This window comes from Parasteatoda tepidariorum, chromosome 7 (genome assembly GCF_043381705.1).
Source record: "Parasteatoda tepidariorum isolate YZ-2023 chromosome 7, CAS_Ptep_4.0, whole genome shotgun sequence".
Taxonomy (NCBI): Eukaryota; Metazoa; Arthropoda; class Arachnida; order Araneae; family Theridiidae; genus Parasteatoda; species Parasteatoda tepidariorum.
The window spans coordinates 30,712,830-30,739,807 of record NC_092210.1 but is presented as its reverse complement, the minus strand read 5'-3'; the positions used below and the strand labels follow the sequence as shown (position 1 = coordinate 30,739,807).

Below are 26,978 nucleotides of genomic sequence, written 5' to 3'. Positions count from 1 at the left end.
TTTTTGAAGAGGGTAGAGGACATGCTATTAAATTTTCATTTGATAAATTTTTTCAGGCATTTTAGTCTTTTTTTAAATGAATACTACTTCACAATCTTCAATTTTAAAAAAAATGCATAGAATATTTATAATTTGTTTGACAGTTACGCACAGTAACACCATATCTAAAAAGGCATTTGTTGAGTTCCTTAGATGATAACTAAAATAAAGAGGTGAGTTCTATTAATGAAATTGTTTTTGAATCAGAGTTTATAATATAATTGATCCAGAATTACTAATGCACTTCCTAACAACACATCAAGTCATTCCAGACATTGTTATTTCATTCCAGTTCATTAAAACAGTTCATGTCACTCCAGATGATTATTTTTCAACAATGTAAGTAAGCCCTTTATACACATAAATAACATAAAAATAAATACAAATACATAATGCATAACTTATGCATAATACATTTAAATAGAAATTCAAAATTAAATACAAACAGCGTGTACATGTTGGTGATGTATTTTGTTTTATAAAATATTACTAACAACGATATAATAGAAGGCTTGCCTGCTGTTCACAAATAGGTTAAAATATATCAAATTTAATAAATAAAAAAAGAGGTTTTATAAGCCTTTTTGTTCTTTTCTAAAATGGTAAGGTTTCATTTAAATAATTTTTTCAGAAAAAAGCGATGTTCCATAAACTTGAAAGAGGGAGGTTCTAGTTATTATTGTGGTTAATTATGTAATTCTTACTTTTGTTATGCTCAAAACAATTTTGACAAAATGTTTTATAACATTAAAAATATACCGCTTTTCTTTCTCTTTTACGTGCTTTTTTTTTTTTTTTTTTTTTTTTTTAAAAAAATCTTATATACTAACTTTTGCAAGGAGTTGATTTCCCACAAGAATTATTATGTTCCGATTCTTTAAATGTGCTTGAAAATGCATATAAATTTGACATTCAAAAAATTAAATTGAGTTCTCATGCAGTAAAGTTTTTATTTCGGAAGAACAGCGAAAAATTTTTATTGTAACCTGCTGCCATCTCTTGCATTTATTTCAAAGTAATTTTAACCAAAAAGAAAGTTTTTTTTTTTTTTGTTTAAATTTTCTTTGTGTAATTTTTGTTCCTAATAAAAAATTTTATAATAATATATTATTTTAAAATTTCTATTCAAACCAATATTTACACCTAACTTTATTTAATCAGAATTACAGTAAAGTAATGTGTATATACTGACAAAATTTTAAAACATTTGACAATTCGGTGATTTAAGAATAAATTAAATTAGGGAAAAATTTATAGGATGAGGAAAAATTCTCACTTAAAAGATACTTCAATGTTCTAAAATCATGTATTCAAAATTTTATGAACAGGAAAAAAAATTCTAGGCATTAGAATACTATATTTTTGTGCAGCCGCTAAAAGAACATTGAATGAACTCCCACAATAATTCAAAATCATGTATTTCGTCGAGGCACTATTTTTTTTTTGTTCTTTAAATGGGCCAATCTCATAATTTAAACATACTTTAACCGATTAGCATCAAATTTAAACAGTAAATTTAATATTTCACTATCAACAAAAAGTAGGATTATTTTATTTCATTGAATAGTTATGTTTTTTTTTTTTTTCACTTTTGTTATGGTCCCTTAGATAATTTCGTCTCGATTACTTCACTTCAAAAATCACATAAAAAATCTTAAATTATAATCTTAAATAAAAACCTTAAATTATAAATCAAATATTTAGAAATGCAGTTTCCCAAGTTAAATTTAGAAATTGCTGCTTAGAGTAACCGGTTTTTTGAAATATATCAACAGATGCGTCAAAATGTCAATCAACGAAATTTAGAGCCAATTTTATTTCTAAACTTCCTTTTAAAGCTAACACCGCCGGCCCAAGACTCCCCGTGTACAAAATAGTGACTGGTGCACGCTAAATCTGATGGGGACACGCAGTCCTCCGTGTTCCCATAACAAATTAATACCTCTCTGGAGACAGGACCAGAGATCGATCGTGATCTGGTTCAGGTCAAAATTACAATCTGCGGATGGATGGATGTGTGTTCAAATATGAGATTAGTTTTGCTCCTAAAGCTTTAAATGACACTTTTAGTCTATTGTTTTGTTGTCATGTGTAAGATTAAAAGCGTTTTATATTACAAAGGGGCACATAAATGTTGAGCCAAACTTATAGAGAAATTAGGTCACATCATCAGGATTAAAATGGTAAATAAACATATTCCTGGAAATGTCATCCTTTGCCGCTTGGGGCGCTTTCCTATTACGATCTGTTCAGAAGTACAAGCAGAAGCAGTTCATTATAGGAAAGCGTAATTAGCTCGTTCGATGACATTTCCGAGCATGAACTCCTATGTAGATCCTGATAATATACCCTAACTTTTCTAGAAGTTTGAAGCAATATGTGACCTCCTGTTATATACATAACGTTTTTAAACTTGTACTTTTCTGAAGGAAAAAAAAACAGAGTGAAAATGACATTTAAAAAATCTGTAGTTTTTGGAGCAAAACTAATTTCCGAATTAGGCGAGATCAAGTATTTGTATAAATGAAACAAAAAAAATTTTCCCTGTGTAATTTATAATGTCCTAATTAATACTATTGATAATCATTCAGTGAATAATTCTCAATTTTTACATACTTTCATGATTTCAAACAAAGTAAAATCACAATTTTTTTTTATTTTTGAAAAAAAAAACCTCGAGACGTTTTTTCTCAATTGATTTGTAACATTCCAGTACAATTCCGCCCCAATTCGCGCATAGGATGCTGCTTAGGTAAACACAAAAACAACACCGAAAAAAATTTTTTAAAAAATGTTCTATCAAAAAGTTCTTATTAAAATCGCGATTAAAAAAATTCTATGAATTTAACTGTTGATTAAATATCTATTTATTGGAATGTAATGAAATAAGTTTTGAAGAAAAAAAGCTTTATGCATACGAATTTAATAACTGTAAGGTTTTTTCTTCATTCACTCCTAAGAGACTGAAAAAGTTAAAAACAAATCCATTGATTACGTTTATCGTAGTGTGATTATAACATCCATATGCAAATAATTTTTTTCAACTATCAAATATTTTTTTTTCATTATAATGAAATGAAACTCTTAATTATTTTTTTATACTAAGTTTTCAATTGCAATCGATTTTAATATACATAATTTCTGTAAGATTAAAATTCATTTAATGAATATATTTCATACATCTATTTATTTTTCAAGTGAATTGCACATCAATACTTGTTATTTTAGTTTTGTATTCTGATCTTAAAGGGGCAATTTTATCATTAATTTTTTTCAGTTTATTTCTCCCATTCTACTTTCTACAATCTAAGTGCCCATTAATATTAAACAAAAACTTTTTTATCTTACGAATTTTAATGTGTAAGAAAAGAGTGTGTTAATTCAGAAAATATATGTTTTGATGACGTTTTGAGAATGCAATTAAGTATTGAACCTCAAACGTGTCTTTACAATAATATGTTGTACGTTTTTTGAAAATGTAATAATAAAGACATTTTTATACTATTAAACAAGTCAGTTATTATATTTAACAACTAATTAAAACGTAAGAACAGAACATACCTTTCGAATTTGAGTAAATACAATAAAAAAACTTACACATTCACCATATTATTTAGTAACCACGAAGTATAAGTTTTTAATCATTGTTATTTGAAAAGGCATTTATCACATTCCATAAATTGTGCTTTGTTGTATTTCATGAATCATACTTATTGTGCTATTGTGGTTTAATTTCATACGCTTCAAATAATTTTTTTGTCATCATAAATAACAGGCTCTTTATCATCCTTTCACTAATCAGTAAACTTCATTTGTCTGCAATCTGCATTCAGAAAAAAGTTTAGTGCAAACTGCCAGAATATGGTAAAATTTATTGCATTTCTGATTCTCTGTGAAAAACATATTGTGCTCGGTTAATTTTACCGAAGCGCTATGGTAATGGTTTTGGTAAAATCAGCAATAAACTATGGCTTTATATCAAATCTTGGCAATTTTATAATATCTTAGAGCATAGCATAAAAACCATTTATTTGGTTAAATTTACTTTTCAGTTTGGTATTTTTTGCAAACTGTATAGTAATAAAAACTATAATTTTGAAAACCAGAATTTCTGGAAAACAGTTACCATATGAACGGAAAAATTGCCATATGAATGGTTTCAATACTGGTGTATGTACTATTATATTATTAAAATGTTTTTTAACAGAATTATGTTTTTTTTACCAGCAATGTCAGTGCCGTAGAATACGGTGATTTTAGCATAATTTGTTTTCATCCTGTGGTATTTGCAACAACTGTAAAAGCAGTTTTCTTTGCTAGCTCAAATTATTATTTTTTTTCACTAATTTCTCCATTATATATATCATTTCGAGTTTTTCATTTAAATAATCAAATTACCCGCAAATATACTTATTCAAGAATTGATAACAACATTGAAATTTTTTTCTTCCTTCTTTCCAATTTTTGTGAGATCTAACGCATATTTTGACACTTAATTTTCAAAAATTAATGCAGTTTTCACGTCATTTTTTATTCAGTTTTTCTTGATCCATTAGATTTAGAAACATTTAGAGAATACTTAACTACAAAAGATGCAAATGGTCACAAAATGTTGTTTCATGAGTCATTAAATATTTTTATTTAAAACATTAAAATGTTGATTATCTAACTTATACTGTTACTATGTAAATTAATACTTTTCGTATGATTTTAATTAACTTTATTAATATGTTAATTTGTTATTAATATTTATTCCGTCTTTTCGTACCTTTTAAAAAGTTTTAAAAATATTTTTGTAATGCAAACTGCATTTTTTCTTTAATTAATATTTTTTTCAATTTATAAAACAAAGTTTAAGAGTTATTTTTGACCGGTTTTTAAGATGGATGTTTTTGTAATGCAAACAAATACTACTGAGAAAAATGTATTTTTAGTTTCAACTCTTACACTTGCGAAGTCATGTCTCGCGTAATAAAATTATCAAAATCGTAACATAATATAATTTTGAAAACTGGAATTTTTGCTAAACCGTTACCATATGAACGAAAAAATTACCAAAATAGTTGGTTTAAATAACGTATAATTTAGTTTTTATTACCAAAATGTTTTTGCTTTCTTTTTTTTGCCAGGTATGTTACCATAGAGTGCAGTAGTTCCAGCAGAATTTTTTCCCGTTCCGTAATAGATCTCGGACGAGTTCATCAAGAGTTAAATCCTATACACTCTAAGAGCAAGCAGGAAAAATTACACAAAAAACATCACTTAAAAAATCCAGCAGAATCAACATTCTACAAACAATAAAAATAATGTAAGTCATAAACTGTGCACAATCAGTGAGCTTGAAATTACTATGTAATATATATATCAAAGGGGCACATAAATGTTGAGCCAAACTTATAGAGAAATTAGGTCACATCATCAGGATTAAAATGGTAAATAAACATATTCCTGGAANATATATACATTGTGGAGGCCTTATTGTTTTTTTAATAACATCAAATTTTGCACTGTTATAACTTAAATATAAAAAACATTAATTAGATTACGTTAAAAAGCGTATATCATTCTAATGATAAATGCAAGTTTATCTTAATGAAAGACAGTCACAATTGTTTATCTTCAATTACTCATCCAATATTTCTTTAAAGATCAAGAAATATCATTCAAAAGCGTCCGAGATTTATCTTCCATGTTTTATTTTTTTAGGGTAAAAATCAGAGCATAAAATGAATCTCGGAAAGAGGGGGTAAAAAATGGAAGGGGGTTGATGATAAAACAGAAAGATTCTGTTGGGGTCAGGATCTGAAGCTCGACATGTAAGCTGATACCCAAGAGTCGGATGCAAAAACGCGACTCTTTGTCGGACTCGGGTCAGGGATTTTTGCGTAAGTGAGAATCGGCTCTTTATTTGGCGATTTATCGCTATTTTTTGAGCTTCCTGAAATTAGTTTCGTTTAAAATTTTTAGGGTCTAAGTTCAGAGATCTTTTTGTATACGTACTTATAATCTGAAGGACTTGGGTACTTAAATAAATGCACGCGTTCTTAAAGAAACAGAAGGTTATTCCTCAAGTGCTGATTCAAAAACATAAGAAATCCACAAGTGTTAAAAGGAACGTCACATACGAATTAGAAACTTTTCTGTTATTGTATAGCAGTCTATTACTGTGCATTTATAAGAAAGGAGAATTTAAATGCGGTTTAAGCTTCAATTACTAGTTTGTTTTTATTTATTTAAAAATAAAATTATTGAACTATTGAATTATTGGCTATGAAATTGTAATATACTTGTTAACAAAATTAAATCAAAATTTTTTAAAATTACTTTTATATATATTCCATTTTTCTGGAATTCACTTTTTTTTAACAAAAAGGTTTCAAACTTTATATTAAGAGAAATTTAGGGATTAATTTAAGTTAATGTGTTTCATTTTTGTCATTTGTTGAATTTACTAAAGCTTACACTTCATAACCAATGAAATGAATTCTATCAACAAATTTGTATAGTAATTTTATAAAATTCATTCCCTTCATTTTTAATAATTTGAACTTTTCATTTATATACTTTGACGAATGTTTTAAGACTTTGACACATATTTTGTAATCTGAAACAAGTTTCAAATAAATTTCTTTTTGGAAAATGCTTAAAAAAATTCACAAAGTGCCCTGCTTTATTTTTATGTGTATGCTCTTAACGCAGCACTGTTTAGACTAAAAATTGCTTCTTGAAATTTTTGAGTGCATATTTCTTGACAAGTACAGGTATTTTTTAAATAATTGATCATTTTTTAATCGGAAACAAGATTAAAATTCTTTTTTTATGGAAAATTTTTTAAAAAATTCGTAAATTGCCCTTCATTAATTATACATATACGTTAATTATACATATATGCTCTTAAACGTAAGGGAACAAATCCATCTCAAAAATTTTGAGTATTTATTTCTTGAACAAATTGGTATTTTTGAAAAAAAAATGGCTCTCACTTTGTAATTTAAAAATAAGTTTCAAATGAATTCCTCGTTGTAAAAAATTATAAAAAATTTACGAAGTGCCCTCCATTATGTTAACTATATATATGCTCTTAACGTACCATGGTTTGGAATAAACAAATCCGTCTAAAAAATGTTGAGTATTTATTTTTCCTAATCAATGGATATTTTGAAAAAATTTTACTCTTACTTTGTAATCTGAAACAAGTTTCTTATTAATTCCTCAATGCAAAAAATTATAAAAAAATTCGCAATTTATGACTTATAAAATATAAATTTTTAAATTATAAAAAATTTTATAAATTATAAAAATCTGCAATTATAAAAAATTTATAAATTATAATAATAGATTTATAAATTATAAAAAATTCGCAAATGACTCCACTATGTTAACTATATTAATGCTCCTAACATAGCATTGTTTGGTCAAAACAAATGCTTCTTGAGAATTTTAGGTATTTATTTATTCATATTTATGTGTATTTTTTTAAAACATTGACGCTTACTTTGTTATCTTAAGCAAGCTTCAAATAAATTCCGTGGTCAATAAAGCGTCCAATGTTTGAAAAATATTCATAGATGTGAAGAAATAAATAATACAAAAAAAATTTTAAGAACCATATCATGCTACCTAAAAGGCTTATACATATTTAAAAATTGGAGGACATTGCGAATTTTTTATAATTTTTGCTATGAGAAATTCATTTAAAACTTTTAAAGAAGTGAGTGACAACTTTTTCAAAAATACCCATTGATGAGAAGAAATATATACCCTAAATTTTTAAGATGCAATTTTCAGTTTAAACAATGCTTCGTTAAAAGTATGTATAGAATTAAAATAATGGAGGAAATTTTGCAAATTTTTTGTAACTTTTCTAATGAGTAATTAATTCAAAACTTGTTTCAGATTTTAAAGTGAGCGTCTCTTTTTGAAAAATACTAATGTGTTCCAAGAAATAAATATTCAAAATTTTTAAAAAGGATTTATTTACTCCAAACAATATAACGTTAAGAACATATTTATAGTTCACATTTTGGAGGACACTTGCGAATTTTTTTATATTTCTTGGAATTGAGAAATTTACTTGAAACTTGTTTCAGATTTCTCAGAAAACGTCAAAATTTTTAAAAAATACACATAAATGTTAAGAAATAAATACCCAAAATTTTTAAGAAGGATTTGCTTAGTTCAAACCAAGCTACTTTAAGAGCATTAATAAAGTTAACATAATGAAGAAAAAATTGCGAATTTTTTATCTTTTTTTTTGCATGAGGAATTAATTTAAAACTTGTTTCAGTTCAAAAAGTATGTGATAAATTTTTGAAATACACCCTTAAGAGTCATGATTGCTCAGGGGATGGAGCATTATCCTTCCAATGTGGTTGAACCGGGTTCGAATCCCAGCGATGGCTGTTCGATACGAATTCCGCATCCGGCTTGAACCGACCACAGTGCTGACGTAAAATATCCTCAGTGGTAGGCGGATCAAGATCTAGAGTTCCCTTGCCGCCAGGCTAACCGTAGGAGGTTTTCATGCTTTTCCATCATCATCTTTTGTTTCAAGTAACAGGAGTTTGATCTTGATAACTAACAACTTCTAACTACCAACGAAAACTGGGGAATTTGAAATTTCAAGAATGTAACAAATTTAGTAAAAAGCTTAGAATATCATATTTTTTCTTTCATTCATATGGTTTCTACTTTTGCACTGACATACCTTTCTTTCAAAAGCATTTCGCTTAAGATATTCATTAAACAATATTTCACCTTCCTTAAATGGTTTTTCTCACTTATTTATTTCTAATTGTACGTCTGTTAATATAACTATTATCTGTAATAAATTCTATGTATATACATCTTTTTGTGTGTTTTTCTCCTTCCAAATACAAATAGCCAAAATGAAAATAAAACTTTGCTTCTCTCTTTATGTCTTAGGCTTTTTTTTTTAACAAATGGGGTTTGGTTCCAAGTGACGGCTTAAAGCCCACCCAGTTTCAGATCCATGAGTACCAGCTTATCTGGGAAGTAAAGGCGGCATGTGTGCAGTGCTAGCAACATTGCCACAATCATGCTGTTGTTGGTCACGAAATTGTGGAGCTTCAACCACGAGCCCCAAGACCAAAAAGGACATTCGAGGGAATACTTAGCTTTAAAAGTAAAATAAGAGAAACATAATCTGTAAAAATGGCTTGTTACTGATCAAAAATATTTAATAATTGCATTTGATAAAGGGGGTTTTTTATTTGCTATTACAGAAACTTAACAGTAGACGTATTTAAATACTTAAGGCTATTTACATAAAGATTCAACCAAAATATTCAAAAGTATAAACATAATATGAGGTAGTAGTGCTCCTCTTAACATTTATGTAAAACACGCCTATCTGAAATTAAGTGTTTAAAGCAAAATTGCATTATAACTGAATATATAATCAATTCTTGATAATTTGTGGTTAATTTGTGCTTCAAGTTATCCATCAGCTCCGAGTCCCTTAAAGCTTTGATACAGCCCTGGAAGTATTAGTGGCTAAATTAAAGTAAGTTAATTGAAGTAGTAGTAGTAGTTAATTAATGTAGTTAAATTAAAGTAAACATATGTATAAATTAAATAATTGACTGATAACGATATACATAATAATAGGAATATATTAAACAGTAAATTTTTAACACATCCAAACATCTTTATCAACAACGAATACCAAGTTTCAATAAAGCTTTATCACCATTTTCAATAATAAAGAGAAATATTTCGAAAACAATCATTTCTTTTATCTTTGAATCGATGAATGACAGGGATGTAAATAAGTTTTAGATGCAAATTCCAGAAGTTAATTCCTTTTCATCGCATTCATTTCTGATTAAAAAAGCAAAATACGCAAGCAGTTTCAATGCCATAAAGAACGCTCTGATTTAAAAGCGCTGTCGTTTGTAATTAGGATAGTAATATGAGCGGAATTTGGCGATAAATTTGGCATTTTACACTACTTGTTGAATGTGGTAACCCTTCTAAGATCATCCCGCCAAAGAAGAGATGCTCCGGAATAAGTTTTCGGAAACAACATAACGGGGATTTTGACACGTGCTTTAGCTGTCAAAGAAACTGTTATGCTTTTCTTAAAAAGGACTTCTAATTTTAATAATAATATTTAAGTTTTCGCAAGAAAAAAAGTTTTGATTAATTGTTTTAATTAATAGTATTTTAATTTTGTAATTGTTAAATTATACAGCTTTACCTAAAACAAAATGTAATATTTTGCCTGAGTACTTGATTAAAAAAATCCCGTTGGGAATTAACAAAAATGTGTGAATAAAACATGACTTATAATTTAACAGTTTCTTAGTTCAGCACTTATTGAACTATGTTCTCTTCAAAAATTAACTTAATATTTCACGACATTTTTGTTCTATAGTAACTATTTTATAGCGAAAATGACAAGAAACAAGATGAAAATAAGGACTTTTTTACATAGCTCTATAACAAGCCATTATGAAACAATCAATTGGTACTGGATGCTAAACAGGACGTTGGTGTTATTGTGTTTATTGTTATGTTTAGCGAATTTTAGTGTTGTTGGATTTAATATCGATACCAGGACAGCTCTTGTTCATCATGGAGTAAATGGTTCTATGTTTGGTTATGCTGTATCCTTACACAGAGACAGGGATGATGGATGGTAAGTTTATTCAATTATATTTTTGTGTCATAAAATTTTAAATGCTAATAAGCACTGTTTTAAAAAATATATAATTTTAAACAGCCTAATGTATGGGATATGTAAACATGGAACAGCCTAATCCATCTTTATAACATCCTAATGTAAACAGCCTAATGCATCTTTACATTGCTAGAAATTGTAATCAGCCTAATGCATCTTTACATTGCTAGAAATTTTAAATTTTGAACCGGGGCTCTAAATTTTGATTTTTAAAGCACCTTCACTGCAAAACTATGTTATCTTATATTGCATGACCAGTAACAATAAAATAATTGTTAATGGTCCCTACGGACTCACAATCGATGTAAATTAATGGTATGCTGTTTCGGTGTTTTTGATTTTTAGTGTCGTGTTTTAGTCTGTGCTATAGTAAAAAAAAAGCATATTTTTCATCATAATTGTGATATTTTCCCATTCTTTTTAATATAATTTTTATTTTAATTTCACTTTATTAACTTTTTTTCTTTAAAAAAGTTTAATAGATATTTGTAAACGGACTAGTGGAAATAAGTATACGGATTGCCTATATCTTTTAGTAACTGGTCGTGTAGACAAGTGACTTCATTTATTTAATACTTTCCCTGCATGTCTATGTAAATTGCATTATAATGAAGTAGAGAAATATCTTTATCAATTGCATTGTGTTATTTCTCTTTAGAATAATAATTTTATAGGTAAAATTCACTTTTATTTTCGAATTCTTCTTAATTAATTTGTTCATGGGTGATATGATATATGTTAAAGGGATAGGGCAACAAAATTCTTTGAAAAGATTGTTCTAATATTGCTAAAGGAATCGATATTTGACATTTGAATTATGCTATTTTTTAATAGTGATATTACTCGAAACGCCACTCAACAAGGAAAGTTGAAACTACGTAATATATACTATATAAACTGCATAAATCAGCAGTATTTGTTTTCATTGCAAAACCTTTTTTCATAAAAATCTGTACAAACATAATTGTTTACATTTTGAGTGACTGAAAGAAAATACACAGTTTGACAAAAAGAACTAAAAGAAAATGCGTAATAATAATATCTTTAAAACTTTTTAAAAGATTAAAAAAAACAAAAAAAATATTAATGACAAATTTACAGATGAATATTTGATCGAAATCATACGAAAAGGATGTATAAAATGACATAATTATAGTTAATAAAACAAAAAAAAGTAATAGTAATTTTGTATTTAGTATTAGTAAACCGGTAAATCATAAACCCATGTTTACGGGAAATTCTGGTCTTCAAAATTATTCTTCTCATTATCAATCATTTATTAAAAAATACAAAACTGAAAAGTAAATTTAACTAAGTAAATTACTTTTATACAATACTCTAAGGTATCATGAAAGAGCTACCAAATTCACCAAGTTTTATCGCATATTATAAGACCATATATTGTTAATTTTATCAAATCATAACCAAAATGCTTCTGTAAAGATTTCCGCGCTTTTTGGTGTTTCAATAAAGTCAATAACATAGTAAATTTTACTATATTTTACTAATTTTGATATTTATTCTCATTGTGTAAATTGGTTTTAAACTAAATTATCTTTAATTTTAACAATGTTTAATATTTTTGTAATATTTCTTCAAAAATATTTAGTTTTTTTTAAGTAATGGTCCGGCTTTCAACAAGCATAGCTTAATTTTTATTTTCAGAGTTGTAATGTGGTAAAGTTGTTCCCCAAATAGAGTTCAAATTTTTCCTATGAAAGAGCTTTAATGTTATAATTAACTTTAATATTATTGCTGAAAAGATTTTTATGAGACTTTTTTGAAAGCTTTATTTTTTAAGAAGTAGAAATATTCAATAAAATATTTTTTTAAATAATTTTTTTCATTAATGAACTTATAGCTAGTTTTCAAACTATTTCCGTTTAAGTTCGGAATACTCTGGCACAATGTGTTAGGCACAAAGAAATTTTAAGTAAAAAGAAATTACTAGGGCAAAATAGGATTAAGAACTTGAACTCACTTATTGATAACCTCTCTTTTTCAATTTCCGTTAAAATTTTAGGCAAATATATTATTTATTTACTAAGCACAAATATTTTAAAATAAAAACAAATGATCTAAAAAGTCCATCACTTTATATCTCCTATTCTAATTATCTAAATTTGATTTTAAAAAAATTACAAAAAATAACTCGGGTAATTAACTTAGAATAATTATGAATAACCTAATGTTAAGTAAGAAGTTAATAGTAGTATTTTTATCGTTATAGATTATATACGTATAAAAAACATGTGTTGAATAGCCGGAAAATCTTATTATTTCAGTTAATTCTTAAGCTTGTTTTTTCAAATTCCTTACAATCCTACTTAACGTAGGTTTTCAAATTCAGACCAGTGATTTTTGTCAGGAGATTATGTAAAATAATTTTAAAAAACGTAATAAATAGCTCAACTGAAGTGGCTCTAAAAGATGTGTTGTTAGTTATTTGCACTAATTTAATAAACATTAATAAGAACTTTAATATAGAAATTAATTTATAGTAAAACATAAAAACGAAAAACAAGAAACTTTAAAAAATATTTTTAAAAGTATCTAGAGCTACGGAATAAAAAAAATATGCATTTTAAAAGCAAATTCCTATATTATAAAAAAAGATTATAAATACTGTTTAAGGTATTGGCGATTTGGGTACATCATCCGAAATATTATTTTAACGTACTTTTTACAGTATCATTTTTACCATAAAACAATATACCGTAGTTTTTTCAGTAATATTTACTTCATTAGAATGATTCAGTAAAATTACGGTAGCTACTGCTGTAAAAATTACGTTATGTCAGTTTTTTTCTCCCGTAACATGTTCCGGCAAAAATGGATTTTAGGGTAAAAATTACCAGCAGCTTGAGTGCCGGTATTTCTTAACTGAATTTTATCCAGAATTTTTTGCAGTGTATATAGTTTTAATCATTGTTTGCTACTAAAACCGTTCCATTTGGTTCTTTGATGATTAATTGATTATTACATATATACATCATTACACTTCAAATATGAAAACTTTATTGTATGTTAAATTAAGCAGTCACAATTTTATTTAAGAAGTGATTTCATAAACTCTCTGACTTGCGATTATTATTCAAAGAAAATCTTATATTTGCTATAAAATGACACACTAAAAGGCCTCCCAAAAGAGCTTTCAAAATTTCAACCTTTATTCAGGAGGTCAATATAATTTACTTGACCTCTCTTTCCAGATGATAAAATTACGTTATTTTTTTGCATAAGCCGTTTTTTTCTTATCTTTATATCAGTAAATTGAAGCCATCTGAAAACCTCGGTCCCTCTCTTTTTAAATAAACAAAGGAGGGATGGGCGCCATCCCTTTTCGTCGGATAGAATGATAACCGAAATGGAATGTTTTGCTGATTTGAAATAATTATCTTCTTGAGTAATCTTTTTTTAGCTCTTTATATAAGCAATATAACATTAAGTGAAAGAAGTTCCAGACATGTCTTGTCTATAGATGACAGAAAAATAAGTGATTGTGCATGATTAATTCATTTATTTCTAGTTCAATGTAATAAAAAAATTGCGTTAAATACTGACATTAAATTAATGGATTAAAAAATTCATTCATTTGAAAAATATACAAATTAGAAACAACATGAGACAAGCGCTCAAAAGTAGGTGCCCATTTTCAAGACCAGACGAGACTGAGGAGAAACAAACGTGATGTGAAATATAAAACGTAAAGTTGTAAATGAAATATGAGCTGTAGGAAATAGGTGTTGTATATTTTACATTTCAAATCACTTTTGTTTCACATCTGGCAAGTCATGAAAATGGGCGCAGAATAACTTTTTCCTACACACATTGAAACCTGGGCAGCAATGCTAGATTAAAAACCGTCGTTGAATGGCTGACCCAATTTTGAGTTAACGACTACCAATCTTCAACTCCTTATCCTTGTAATTTTGAACCCAATCCAGAAGACAACTCCTGGATCAAGTACTGAGTGAATTTGACTTCGGAGGCCTTTTTGATGAAGCAAATTCTCACTTGCTTTACATAGAGAGGAAAGCCACGAAAACCCACCACGCTTAACCTGACGAAAGAGGACTGTATACCACTAAGGATATTTTTTGTTAGCACTGTGGTCGGTGCCAGCCGGGTGTGGAATTCGAATTCCACCCATTTCTGGGATCGAACCCAGGTTCCCCGTTGGGAGGTAAGAGCTTCATCCCCTTGAGCCACCACGGCTTCGCATCAATAGTTAGATGAAGCTAGCGCTCAAACACTGCACTAGGACAAATTTGGAACAAATCAGATCCCAAATTTCTGAGCCAGAAAAATCGGCCATCGCACTGCCATCAATCACTTCAGCTGCGACGAACGCCTGAAATAATTCCTATGGCCACCTTACAAAAACAGGTGGAAAATCCCCCAATACTTGTGCAGATGCGTGTCCGGATAGTTTTGCCAGATAGTGTATTTATTGAAAGGTATTTTCAAATTCAAAATTAGGTTTTTACACATTTTTACTGATCTTATCTTGTTTGTGTTAATGCACGGTGAAAAAAATTATGGTAAATTACTGTAATGTATGTTAATGACCTTTCTGGTCAATTAAACCAAACTAAGCGTCATTTAAAGTATTCATTAGGAAATTTTTCCTTTCATATGGAGGCGGTTTCCCCGAGGTTCCGGTTCGTAAAATTATTACTCTTGTTACTTCACATTTAGTAATAAAAAAGAAAATGGAAAAGTAAATTTATCTGAATAAATGACTTTTATACTATGCTCTTAGCTATCAGGATAAAATTGCCAAATTTTACCACATTTACCAAATTTTATCATATATTAGAAATTCATATTTTATTGTTAGTTTTATCAAAATTATCTTCAAAGTGCTTCGGTAAAAATTACCGAGCTCTTGGGGATTCCCATAGAGATAGGAGCATAATAAATTGATCATGTTTTGAACATATTTTTTTTCTCAATAAAAAAGATGCAATGCGTCGGTTAAATTTTGCATTCAATTTTCGGTGATGTCTTTGAAATTCCGCACATAAGTGTAAAATTTATGTAATAAATATTTCAAGGTTTCTAAATTCTTATAGTTGAAAATTTGACACTTTACCAGAAAAATGCTGAAATAGTTAGAAAATTTTTGCAAGTGTAAAAAAAATTATTTTCCGAGCAAAAGGGTGCTCTTTTTTCTAATTAAATTTTAATTGAAAGTTAAAGCAATTTAAATGCTTTATCGCGAATTTCTTCGCTTCTAACACTAGTTTCATGAATCATTTTCTAATGCGTCTTTTATCATTTAATAAACATCATTTGATTACAATATTGCAAAAATTTACTTTACGATTTAAAATTTTCCATTATTTATCAATCAAATTTCAGAGGTGGATGTATCATGTAATATAGGTGCTTTTATGTGAGTAAGAAATAATATTATTGAATATATAAACGGAAACGAACTATTATTTTGTAAAATTTGAAAAACTTTCATCTTTTTTTTTCAACAACTACAGATAAATAGAGTTATTTTTACATAAAATAAAGATATTATTAAGAATAAAAAGACATTCTCAAGGATTATTAAGCTCAATTTTGAAATTTTCATAAGTTTTTACGATGTTATTATAATAAAATCTTGAAAACTTCAGAATATTCTAAGTTAAGCAATTTATTTTGAGTACCATATATTAACGTAAGTGTGTTATTAATAAGAAAAACTAAAAAGCATATGAAAATTTATATAAAAAATTATGAAAAGGATCATTCAAAATAAATTCTTTCATTGAAACTATACTAAAGAAATATATTATTTCATATTTAAAATGACGTAAAAAAAGAAACCACCAGAAAGTGGATTTCTTTTGCAATTTCTGATTTTTTTTTGTCTTTATTTTTATTAGAATTTCTTTTTTCTTTTATTTCAAATTTCCTTTTCCATTTCATTCGAATTTATTTTTCTTTTTTATTGAAATTTTTTTTTACATTATTTTTCCTTTTTTTAACACCTTATGTAATGCAATGCACTTTAAAAATGTTATATATTAATTTATTTTTTATATTAGACATGTTTGTTAACAAAATAAACATAGCGAGATTTCTTTAAAATGCTATTCATTATATACCTTGGTAATATTCAGACATAATTTCAAAATTTTAAAGGATCTTTTCCTTATAGTTTAGTTTTAGGAGGAAACCTAGCAATAAAATAAAGCTTATAAATTTTACACTTGGGAATACGAAATAATAAGTAAACTTTAACATTTTAATTCGCTATCTTTTCTATCACGCCTATATTTTCATTGCACGAATTTCATTCATTGGAGATTTCCTTGATTTTCTGGAAAAGGATGAAAATTATCCAAAATTAAACACAAATAGTGGGTATTAAGTGTTATTTGAAAAAACCACTTTCATAATAAATCGCAATAAAGTTCACATTTAAAAAACCATGGTATAATTTGAGATTGTATAATTTAGAATTTTTTAGTAGCTAAAAATAAATAAATATGCTATTTAAAATGTATGAGTGAGCAAAAACGTTTCCTATTACTCCTAGAGCTGAAAAATAAATAAAAATATTGAGAAAATTCTTGTGCAAATTTTCTTTTGCTCGCTCTTTGCATTTAAATGTAAAAAGTCGCTGTTTTTTTTTAATTCTTTTAAGTAACAAAACGCATTTAAGAACAAAGCAAATAAATTAAAAATAACGATTTGCTTATATTTTTAAAACTATACGTCCTTAATTAAAAAGGTTAATATCATAGTGGGTAACAAACATTTTCTTCAAAAAAAGTTTTTTTTTTTGCTTTTTTGGTTAGTTAAAAAAAATTTTAATAAAAAATTTCTGGTGCGAAATTCATGAAATTTGTTCGTGAAAAAATAGGAAATTATTTTACTATATTTTACGAAATTATTATTCTAAAAGTAAAAATTTAATAGAGAGTTTAATTTAAGACCAATATATTGAATTACCGTTTCTAATTCAAAACTTAGAAGAACTATTTGAGAATTTTAGAGATAACGGTCACATATTTCTTGAATGAGTGTATTTTATGACTTGACCGGAAATGATATTTAGAGAGAGGAAGTGCGTAAAAATATACAGTAAATGAAAGAAGATAACAGCAGAAGTCAAAAAATATACTCCAATTATCAGGAAGAGCTGCCGTTTTGAATTGTCACGAATGATCTGATGAGATGGCATACCCTTCCTGGAATCTCCTTTTGAATGAAAGAACTGTCTGTTTCTTTTTCTGCTTAGAATAGAGAAGATTCCACTGTGAATGTTTAGATATCTGATATAATTTGAGCACCGACTGTTGAGTTATTAACAATAAACAGATCTCTAAAGGCCAAAAAAATTAACTGAGTTTTAGTTCATAAACTAGAGATACAAACTTATCACACATGATTGTAGATTTTTTCTTCTATTAATTTTTAAAAAAAAGTGTTTTTATTTATTATATAAGTAATTTTTTAATACGATTTTTATTATTCTTTTTAATTGGTAAACTTTTTTATATCTAGTCTGTTTTTTATGTTTATTAATGTCTTAGAAAATTGTGTACTATATTTTGCATCATTAAAAGAGTGCTTTAATTTTGATTCTTATAATTCACTGATAGTTGTATAAGGTTGATTTTAATATCAGCAACAACCATTATCACTAAGCCCAAAAAGGTTTATAAATAACTAGCAAATAGACCATGCAAGTTTGAAAAGATGTAAAATTTAGCTATGTTAGCTTACGCTGAATGAGGTTCACATTGGGCTAGTATCAGCAACGCTTTTATATCGATATTAAGTGCTTTAGGAAGTTTTTCTAACCTTTACAAAACAAGGCTAGAAAAACTTCCTAAAATAGAGGATGAGTCCTCAATCATTTTTCGCTAATCAAGAGTAGAAAGCATTCTAAACTGAGACTAAATTCACCTTCCTAAGATTTATTTTAGTTCTTATGACATCACTGAAGCAAGGTTTTTATATACCTTCTTTAGCACCTTAAAAATGAAGGTTGGCCTGATAAGTAAGTTTTCAACAAAAGTGAAATGTTGAATTTGAGAACTTGGAAAAAGCTAGAGAGTAAAAGAGGCAAAAGCATGGTTGATGTTGAGAGTTTTTGCTAAATTCTTTGCATGACTTTATTCAATTTTAAAGGAAACAAGCTTGGCAAGCTGATATTTCCACTTAGTTTTAAAAAAAAGCATTGCAACCAAATGAAAATAAATTATAATATAACGTTTTTCATAGGGTTTCCTGATATCTGGGATAATCTTTGCACCAAAATATACAATTTCCTTGGGATAAATTGTTTTTGGTAAAATTGAAAAAGGAAGTTTGAAAGTTGAAAGTTTGTCATAAGGTATCCTGATATCTGGGATAATCTTTATACCAATATATACAATTTCGTTAGGATAAATTGTTTTTGAAAAAATTGAAATAAATCATTGATGAATAATAATTCGTATTTATAAAAAACTACAGTTTACAGTTCGACAAATAAGTAAATTAATTAAAACATAATTTTTGCGACAGTTCAAAAGCAAAATCAGTCATACCATAAAAGTTTAAGTACATAAAATTATTTTTTATCAATTCCTATTACTGCTTTACTCATTTCAAAGATATATTTTAAAATCCAAAAACAAATTTTATTAATGTTACTCTATTATATGTTAATGTTAGAAACACGCTCCAAAATATATCACAACTAACTTAAAAATATTTAATAAACTCAAATATGGCTGAAAAAATCTAGAAATTATTTCTGATCTTTTAAGAAGTAATGCTTGTATCGTTTTCAAACATTCCAAATTTCTTTAGCGAACAAGATGGTATGCTAACTAAAAAAATAAATAAAAAATTTTTTTTAATACATGCCACAGATATTTTTTACATAAAAGATCAATATATTATTCATAGTTTATTGCTACAACTCGATAATGTTTATTTTTTCACTAAAAAAACATTAAAAAGAAGATAACTGCCTATTATATTCGTTCATTTTTCTTTTTTTTTTCTAATACCCGAAGATTAACATTCGTTCAATAAGCATTCCTGTCTAGAGGAAGAGTGAAACTAATCACATGTTAAGAATGTAATTGGTTTTCTTAGAGTAACTTTACTTCTTTTCTTAGAGTTGATTAATCCTTGAAAGAAATTTCTAAAATTCTTTATTCTTCGTTAATTCAAAAGACTCTTTAATTAAAAAAAATATTTATAAAATTCTTGCAATTTAAATAAATAAAATATAATGCTTATGATTATAAAAAACAATTGAATGAAAATATGTATATGCATATTGAAAAGCTTTAGTTCACATATTAAAAGAAAAAAGATAACATTTTTATAGAGTTACATAAATAAGTACTTACATTTTTTGGATGAACGCTTTTAATTGCACCTCATTCTTCAATTACTGTAGATTGAAGTTATATTAACCTTGCAATCGAAATAAATATGTGCTATATTTTTCTATAGTCATTTAAAATTTTAGTGGAGATTTTTTTTTAAACACACTACTTTAATTGAGAAACATATTATCTTTTAGAAATTTATACGTTGTTGTAGTGGCTGCACAGAAAATAGTGTAAGCAATGCATACCAGTTAAAAACTTTCAACTCTGTTAGTTGTATTTAATACTAAATCTACTTTTTTTTATCCTTTAACTGTATATGATATAGTGAAAACTAAAGAAAAAGAGAGAAATTATCACTCATGTAATAAAATAATGGCATGATGTTGTCAATTATCTGATAAAATAATGTTATTTTACCTCTGTTTTTTAGTTAAAATCGCTGCTATTAATATTACTTTCGTACAAAACATGTTAAAAACTTCTGGGCTATTTTGGTGTAAAACTAAATTGTGACAAATTAGCCTCCCAGAAGGCTTCAAACTTTGTTGAGGATGAGTTAGTTTAATTCAAAAAAAATACTGCGTTTTCTGTGGACTTATGGTCTTTATAAATAAATGACAACAATAAGAAATGCAATTGAATTCGATTTACAGGTTCTGAAGCAAGTAAACTTTTTTGATGAAATTGAACTATGCTCTTATATAGCACGAAAATTCGTTAATCATTCAATTTTATTTGAATCATTTTGCTAAAGCTACCCGTTTTAGGAGATATCTCGCCTAACTAATAAAACACTGCATAGTTTAAATGTAGTTCAATTATTAATCAATTGTGTAGTTTATTATTTTTTTAATAACAATCCTCTCCAATACAGCTGACACCAAAATTAGACTTAGCATTAAATTAGCCAGCCAAATATTAGGCTTAGCCAAATATTAGGCAAAAATAAGCCAGCCAGAAATTAGGCTTAGCATAAAAAATCGCATTAATTTTTTATATTATGCAGATCAACTATTCTCTTAAGAGAAATGCATTAAATGCCGTTTAATACACCCATCGTTTCTGTCAGATTTTTTCAAGTATACAGAAATATGAAGTCTTGGTAATGGAAATAATGAACTCTTTAAAATTTTGAGCACAATGTTATTTTAATTACGTTTATTACCCACCCACTGATGACCCACTCACTGTCGATGTATAATATTAATGTCTCTTTAGAAATAGTCTAGAATAGTATAGAATGGTCTCTGTAGAAGATTAGTCTCTGTTTAGAATTGTCTCTGTAGTATAGAATTGAGTTATCTGAAATCATGTGCATTTTGAGTAATTTGATGTAGTGATCTAAACTTTACTCTAAAATTTAAATTTTTAATCAATGTTCTCGAAAGATTATTTTCCTTTTTTAGTCAACAGTATTTGATATAGAAATGAAATGGAAACAGTTTTTAACGGTACAGTTCCGTGAAAGCTCCGACATTTGCATATTTTTGATGACAGAGCAATGCATTTTTTATTGCAGCACAGTGAAAAAAAATTTGGTAGAATTATCCTACTGTATAGAAATGACATTTCTGGTTAGAAAAAAAAATTAATCCTAGCAAAACAAATAATCCTGTAATTAAATCATTCATTTGGTTATTTTTCCGTTCATATGATTGCAGTCTATAAGAAATTCTGGTTTTCAATATTATAGTTCTTCATTACTAACCGTTTAATAAAGAATACTAAACTGAAAAGTAAAAATAATGTTTTTCTTGACTTGCTCTAAGGAATCATGATAAAATTACCAAATTTTACCACATTTACCAAATCTTATCACATACTATAAAACCAAATCTTATTGTTAATTATACCAAAATAATTTCCTAGGAACTTTGGTAAAAGTACCGCTCTCTTTGATGTTTTCATAGAGCTGGAAACAAGTTAAATTTTACCATATTCTGGTAATTTCTTTTTTCTTTTTTGAAATCTCAAAGTCTTCTCTATATAGCAGAGTTCCTTAAGATAAAGTTTCCTTAAATATCAAACCTCCTTAAATATGAATTATTTTATATTTAAGGAGTATATTTCGTTTTTAAGGATTAATATATTATTTTTCTAAATAAATAAAAAAAAATTTAGTTTTTGCTTAAATAATTTTTTTTTCACGTATTACATCTTGAAGTGTAAACATTTACTTAATATTGTTTTAAGTAAAATGCTGAAGGAAAAAATTCTGGTAAAAGTACCATACTGTACGGTAATAACATATCTGAATAAAGGGATAATTCTGGTTAATGAAACCAAAATATACGGTATTTGAACTATACATTTCGTAATTTTTTCGCTTATATGATAACTGTTAATTCTGGCTTTCAAGATCTTATCATTCCACATTTAATTAAAAAAAATACATAGCAAAAAAATAAATTTAACCGAATAAATAGATTTAAAGCAGCGCTTTAACGTATATTTATAGAATTATCAAATCTTACTACATTTATCAAATTTTATCACATATTATAAAACCATATTTTATTATTAATATTACAAAAACCCTTATCAAAGCACTTCGGTAACAGTTACCAAGCTTTTAGGTGTTTCCTTAGAAGCAGAAACACGGTGAATTTTACTGTATTCTAATTGGTTTATGATCTTTTTTCTCAGTGAAATCTCGTTGTTAGTTTCCTTTAAATACTAAAATCCTTTAAAATAAAGTTTCTGTAAATATAAAACCTCCTTAAATATTAAAACTTAAATATAAAAATTCAACTTGATTGGTGACCCTTACTCTTTTTGTTAGATTTTATTTTCTTTTTGTTTTTCTTCATGCCAATTAAATCATTTTAGGTTAACAAAATACAAACATTTGAATAGAGATAAAAGAAAACAGAATATTTTTGCTATTCGGATATAATGTTGGAAAAGTAAACATGAGCCGTTTTAAATCTTATTACGAGCCGGATGTATTTTTCTTTTGCTATCATATCAAAGACATTCTATTTGATAAAATATTTGCTAAAAGTAATTCATCTTTTAACATTCACGTCAATCCTTTCATCGAGAATGTTATGCAACATTATATCGATTGAAACAGTATTAGAAACCATGGGAAAATTTTTTAAATAAAATATATTAACCACATTTTATTATGATATGCTGTTAAAACTTTAAGCTCTTGGATTTTAATAGCTTTCTTTGCTTTTTATTTTTAAGCATAAAAAAGGATATACAGTAAAAGAATATACAGTATTTTCGTCGGTATTTTTTCAAATTGGGTAGTAGATTTTGAAAATATAAGTATAATTCAACACAATTTGTTACTAGAACTTTTCAGATAGAAATAAAAATAATAACTTCCAATGTACTGTGCTCAAAATAATAAACAGGACCACCGAATAACTTTTGATCGAATGATCGTTTCTCCATGTTCTTAATGCTACGAGGAAGCGACCTCAAATATGCTAATTAATTAGTTCAGACAATACTTCAAGTTACAAAATCAAACATAATCTCAGAATGAACATACCTTTTTGGGACTGATTTGTATTCAGTGAAATTTAGTCCCAATAGTTTGGTCAGGAAAGAGTTCCAAAGTTTATTTTCTGCGTATTTAGAGAGAACTTTTTAAATGAATTTAGAAATTTTTGCTCACAATTACAAATTTTGTTTATTAATGATAATGCCTTGCAATAACTATTTTTAGTTAATATCATTATTTTATTCAATCATAGTAGAAAAAATTTTGAATTTAAAGGTATGAAATTTTTGCATCATTTTAAAGAATGTAATTTCGCATGGTAAAACATAAAATATGAGTGAAATCAGTTGAATAGTTTCTAATAAATAGAATTTTAAAAACATGGCTTTACAACTTAGCAATCTTAATATAAAGGCATAAAAGTTTTAGACAAAATCTATTAAAATAAAATAAAATAAACTATTAGTGAATATATAGATTATTTGAAATGTAATACTTAACTCCCCTGCAAATTATCAAATTAACTTTTAAAGCACTTTACATTTGTAGCATTTAAAATGAATAAACATCAAAAGGGGTAAATTCCTATATTCTTGCAACATCCATCGAAACCTTTCATTTAACAATTCTGAACTGCAAATAGAATATTTTGTAGCTCGTATACCCTTTTCTACGAATTGAAAATTTAATTAAAAACTTTAGAATCACAAAAAAGCGTTTATTCAATAAATGTTTTTAAAAGTATAATTTGTTCATAAATTTTAATTCTGAATTATTAGATGTAATCTGCATTTTAGTTTGCCATAGATAATTACAACAATTTTGACGTAAATGTTTAGAAAAAAACTATTTTAGTACCATATGTAGTTATTTTCTGAGTTAGAATAGGAATGTTAATTATAGAGGCAAATAATAATTCAATAGTAGGTATAAATAAATATATTGAATGCAAAAAATAAGCTCACAGATGACAACTATAGAGAAATAACAATAGTTTTTGAATTCTAGTTTTGAATGCATGGAATGACCATTTCCCCAACTCTTAATATTAGAAAAGTTTTCTTACTTTTGATAATTGTTTGTTATTTAAAATAAAATATGCGACATTGTAGAGAACAGTACAAATTTTCTCTAAACATTGAAATCAATGTATTTGAAATCAACTACCACAACAGAAAAAACAATTCTTAAACGCATATACTAAAAGATTTCACTGTTAGAATACGAATATTATCATGCAGAAAATGTTACCGTCACTGATCATAAAAATAAATATTATAACCATAATTAGCTTTCATGGATAATTTTTGTCCTTAAATTTCATTCAAATATTATGTATATAAAGCTTTCTTGACCATGAAAATACTGATCTACTTATAAATCTTTTCCTGTAGAATAGTTGCATTGCAAAAAGAAGAAGAATTATTGTAATCCAGTGTTTTGTTTAATTACAAGTGTTAGCATTTTTTCAAATAACTCGTAATTATTCTGTATTAAAAATGCATATTGTGATGTTTTTTTTTTCAAATATATTAAGAAATATATATTACAAAAATATTCAGAAACAAATTTAAAATAAAACATTTCTAGGTTAATCCTAAAAAATGTTTTTAATTATGAAAACTACCTTTCAGTTTAGAAAATATATGTGCTCTATTATTATCGCATCGTCGCCCTTCATATGTATATTTGAATTCTTGTTGAAATTGTAGTCAAAATGTTGTGCAAAATAAAGGTCACAATTTAATATTTATTCAAAACAAACAAATCACAAAATCTCACAGGTTTTCCCTTTTACGCTGATGGAAGGCGGGTGTCCTTTACATATTTTTTTCAAACGTTCTAATTAAAAAGCAAAAATATATTTGGTATGTTTAATTATAAAAAGCGAATCTCTTAGATTATCAGAATTACATTTGTGCTAAAATGTAAAATTTAAAAAAATGCAATTCGAAAAAAAAAATCTTTCATATTAAACAATTTATCAATGATTGATTCTGTAAATTATACGAGTAGAAATCCAAATGAATGTTCCTCTTAGATTTGAATAACTTGAAATAAGTTCAAATTTGAAAATTTATTGCTTCGAAGAAAGCAATGTTTGGAAGATTTTACCTTTAATGTATGAAAAACACCCGTGTTATAGATTGTATGTTATATTTAATTACCTATAACCATAAGTTATTAAAATATTAATACAATATTTTTGGCCTATTTTGACTTAAATTAATACAAAATAATAAAAAGTATGAAAAATATGTTCAATAAAAATTCTGGACAAAGACGAAGCATATTTTCATTATAATTCATACACTTATTCTTTAAAGAGCATCTATTTGTAAACATCTTTAGAAACAATTTCAACTTTAATAGCTATAATTTAACTTGGAAGACTAAAATTATCTTAAGGTTAAGTAAATGGAGAAGTAAAATCGAATTTATGAAGTCCTGTTTAAAGGAATGAACCAGAGTAAAAAAAAATTTCTCCCAATATATTTTCTTAACCAAAAAAGCAACTATACGTCTAGTTACCAAATAAAAAAGGGTGGTTGACAGCATGACTTATCGTTCGCTGTCATTTTTTATCGTCCCTACAATTCACCGAATTTACGGGTGGCATTTTCTCTTGTTTGAATGACAATTTTATCACACTCAACAACTTGAAGGGGAGATTTTCTTCAAATTGTTTTAAGCAAAAAGCATCCTGTTCAAACAAATTTGATATGTCAAAGCAATTGGACCAAGGTAATAATTGCTTAAGGTTTGTTGTGTAATAATTAGTAAGCTATGATGTTTGTTTGTTTATTTTTCTTTCAAAATTGAATTGCTTGTCCTTTTTCTAAATAAATAAAATGACTTTTCAGTTTTTGTACGAATAATATTTCTTTCATGTATTATAACTTCAAGGGAAGATTTTACTCAAATAAATTTGATAAATCAAAGCAATAGAATCGATGTACGGATTGTGTTTGAAGTATTGCAGTCCTCAAATTAGCACACAATGAGGGTTTTTTCCTTTTAAATATAAGTTTCTAATCTCTTCTTTTAAAAAAAAAATGATTTTTTTCTCACATATTACAGTTTAAAGGGAAATTTTCTTCAAATTGTTTAAAATAAAATGCATTTTTCTTAATTAAATTTGATAATTCAAAGCGATTGAATCAAGTTGCTTATTATTTGAGGCGTTATTGTGTGCTAATTAGCACCCAGTCAACGCTCTTGCTTTCAAATAGGAATTCACATTTTTTTTAAATAAATAAAAGTATTTTTTAGTTTTTGTTCGAGTGACATTTTTCTCACATATTACAAATTGAAGAAAGGATTTTCTTTACATTGATTTAAGTAAAAAGCTCATGGAGAAAAGTTTTGGTAAAGAAAACATAAAATGAAGTAAATATATATATATATATATATATATATATATAATCTC

General features: G+C 26.8%; 1 protein-coding gene across 1 annotated transcript in view; it reads left to right on the top strand.

Annotated features, from left to right (window-relative positions):
- Positions 1-10,056: 10,056 nt before the first annotated feature.
- Positions 10,057-26,978, top strand: part of LOC107444850 (integrin alpha-PS2) — an 82,872-nt gene continuing 65,950 nt past the window's right edge. Inside the window, exon 1 of the mRNA XM_016059084.4 lies at positions 10,057-10,702. Coding sequence (XP_015914570.1) covers positions 10,458-10,702 — 245 coding nt within the window. The 5' untranslated portion in view covers positions 10,057-10,457. The remainder of the gene's footprint in view (positions 10,703-26,978) is intronic.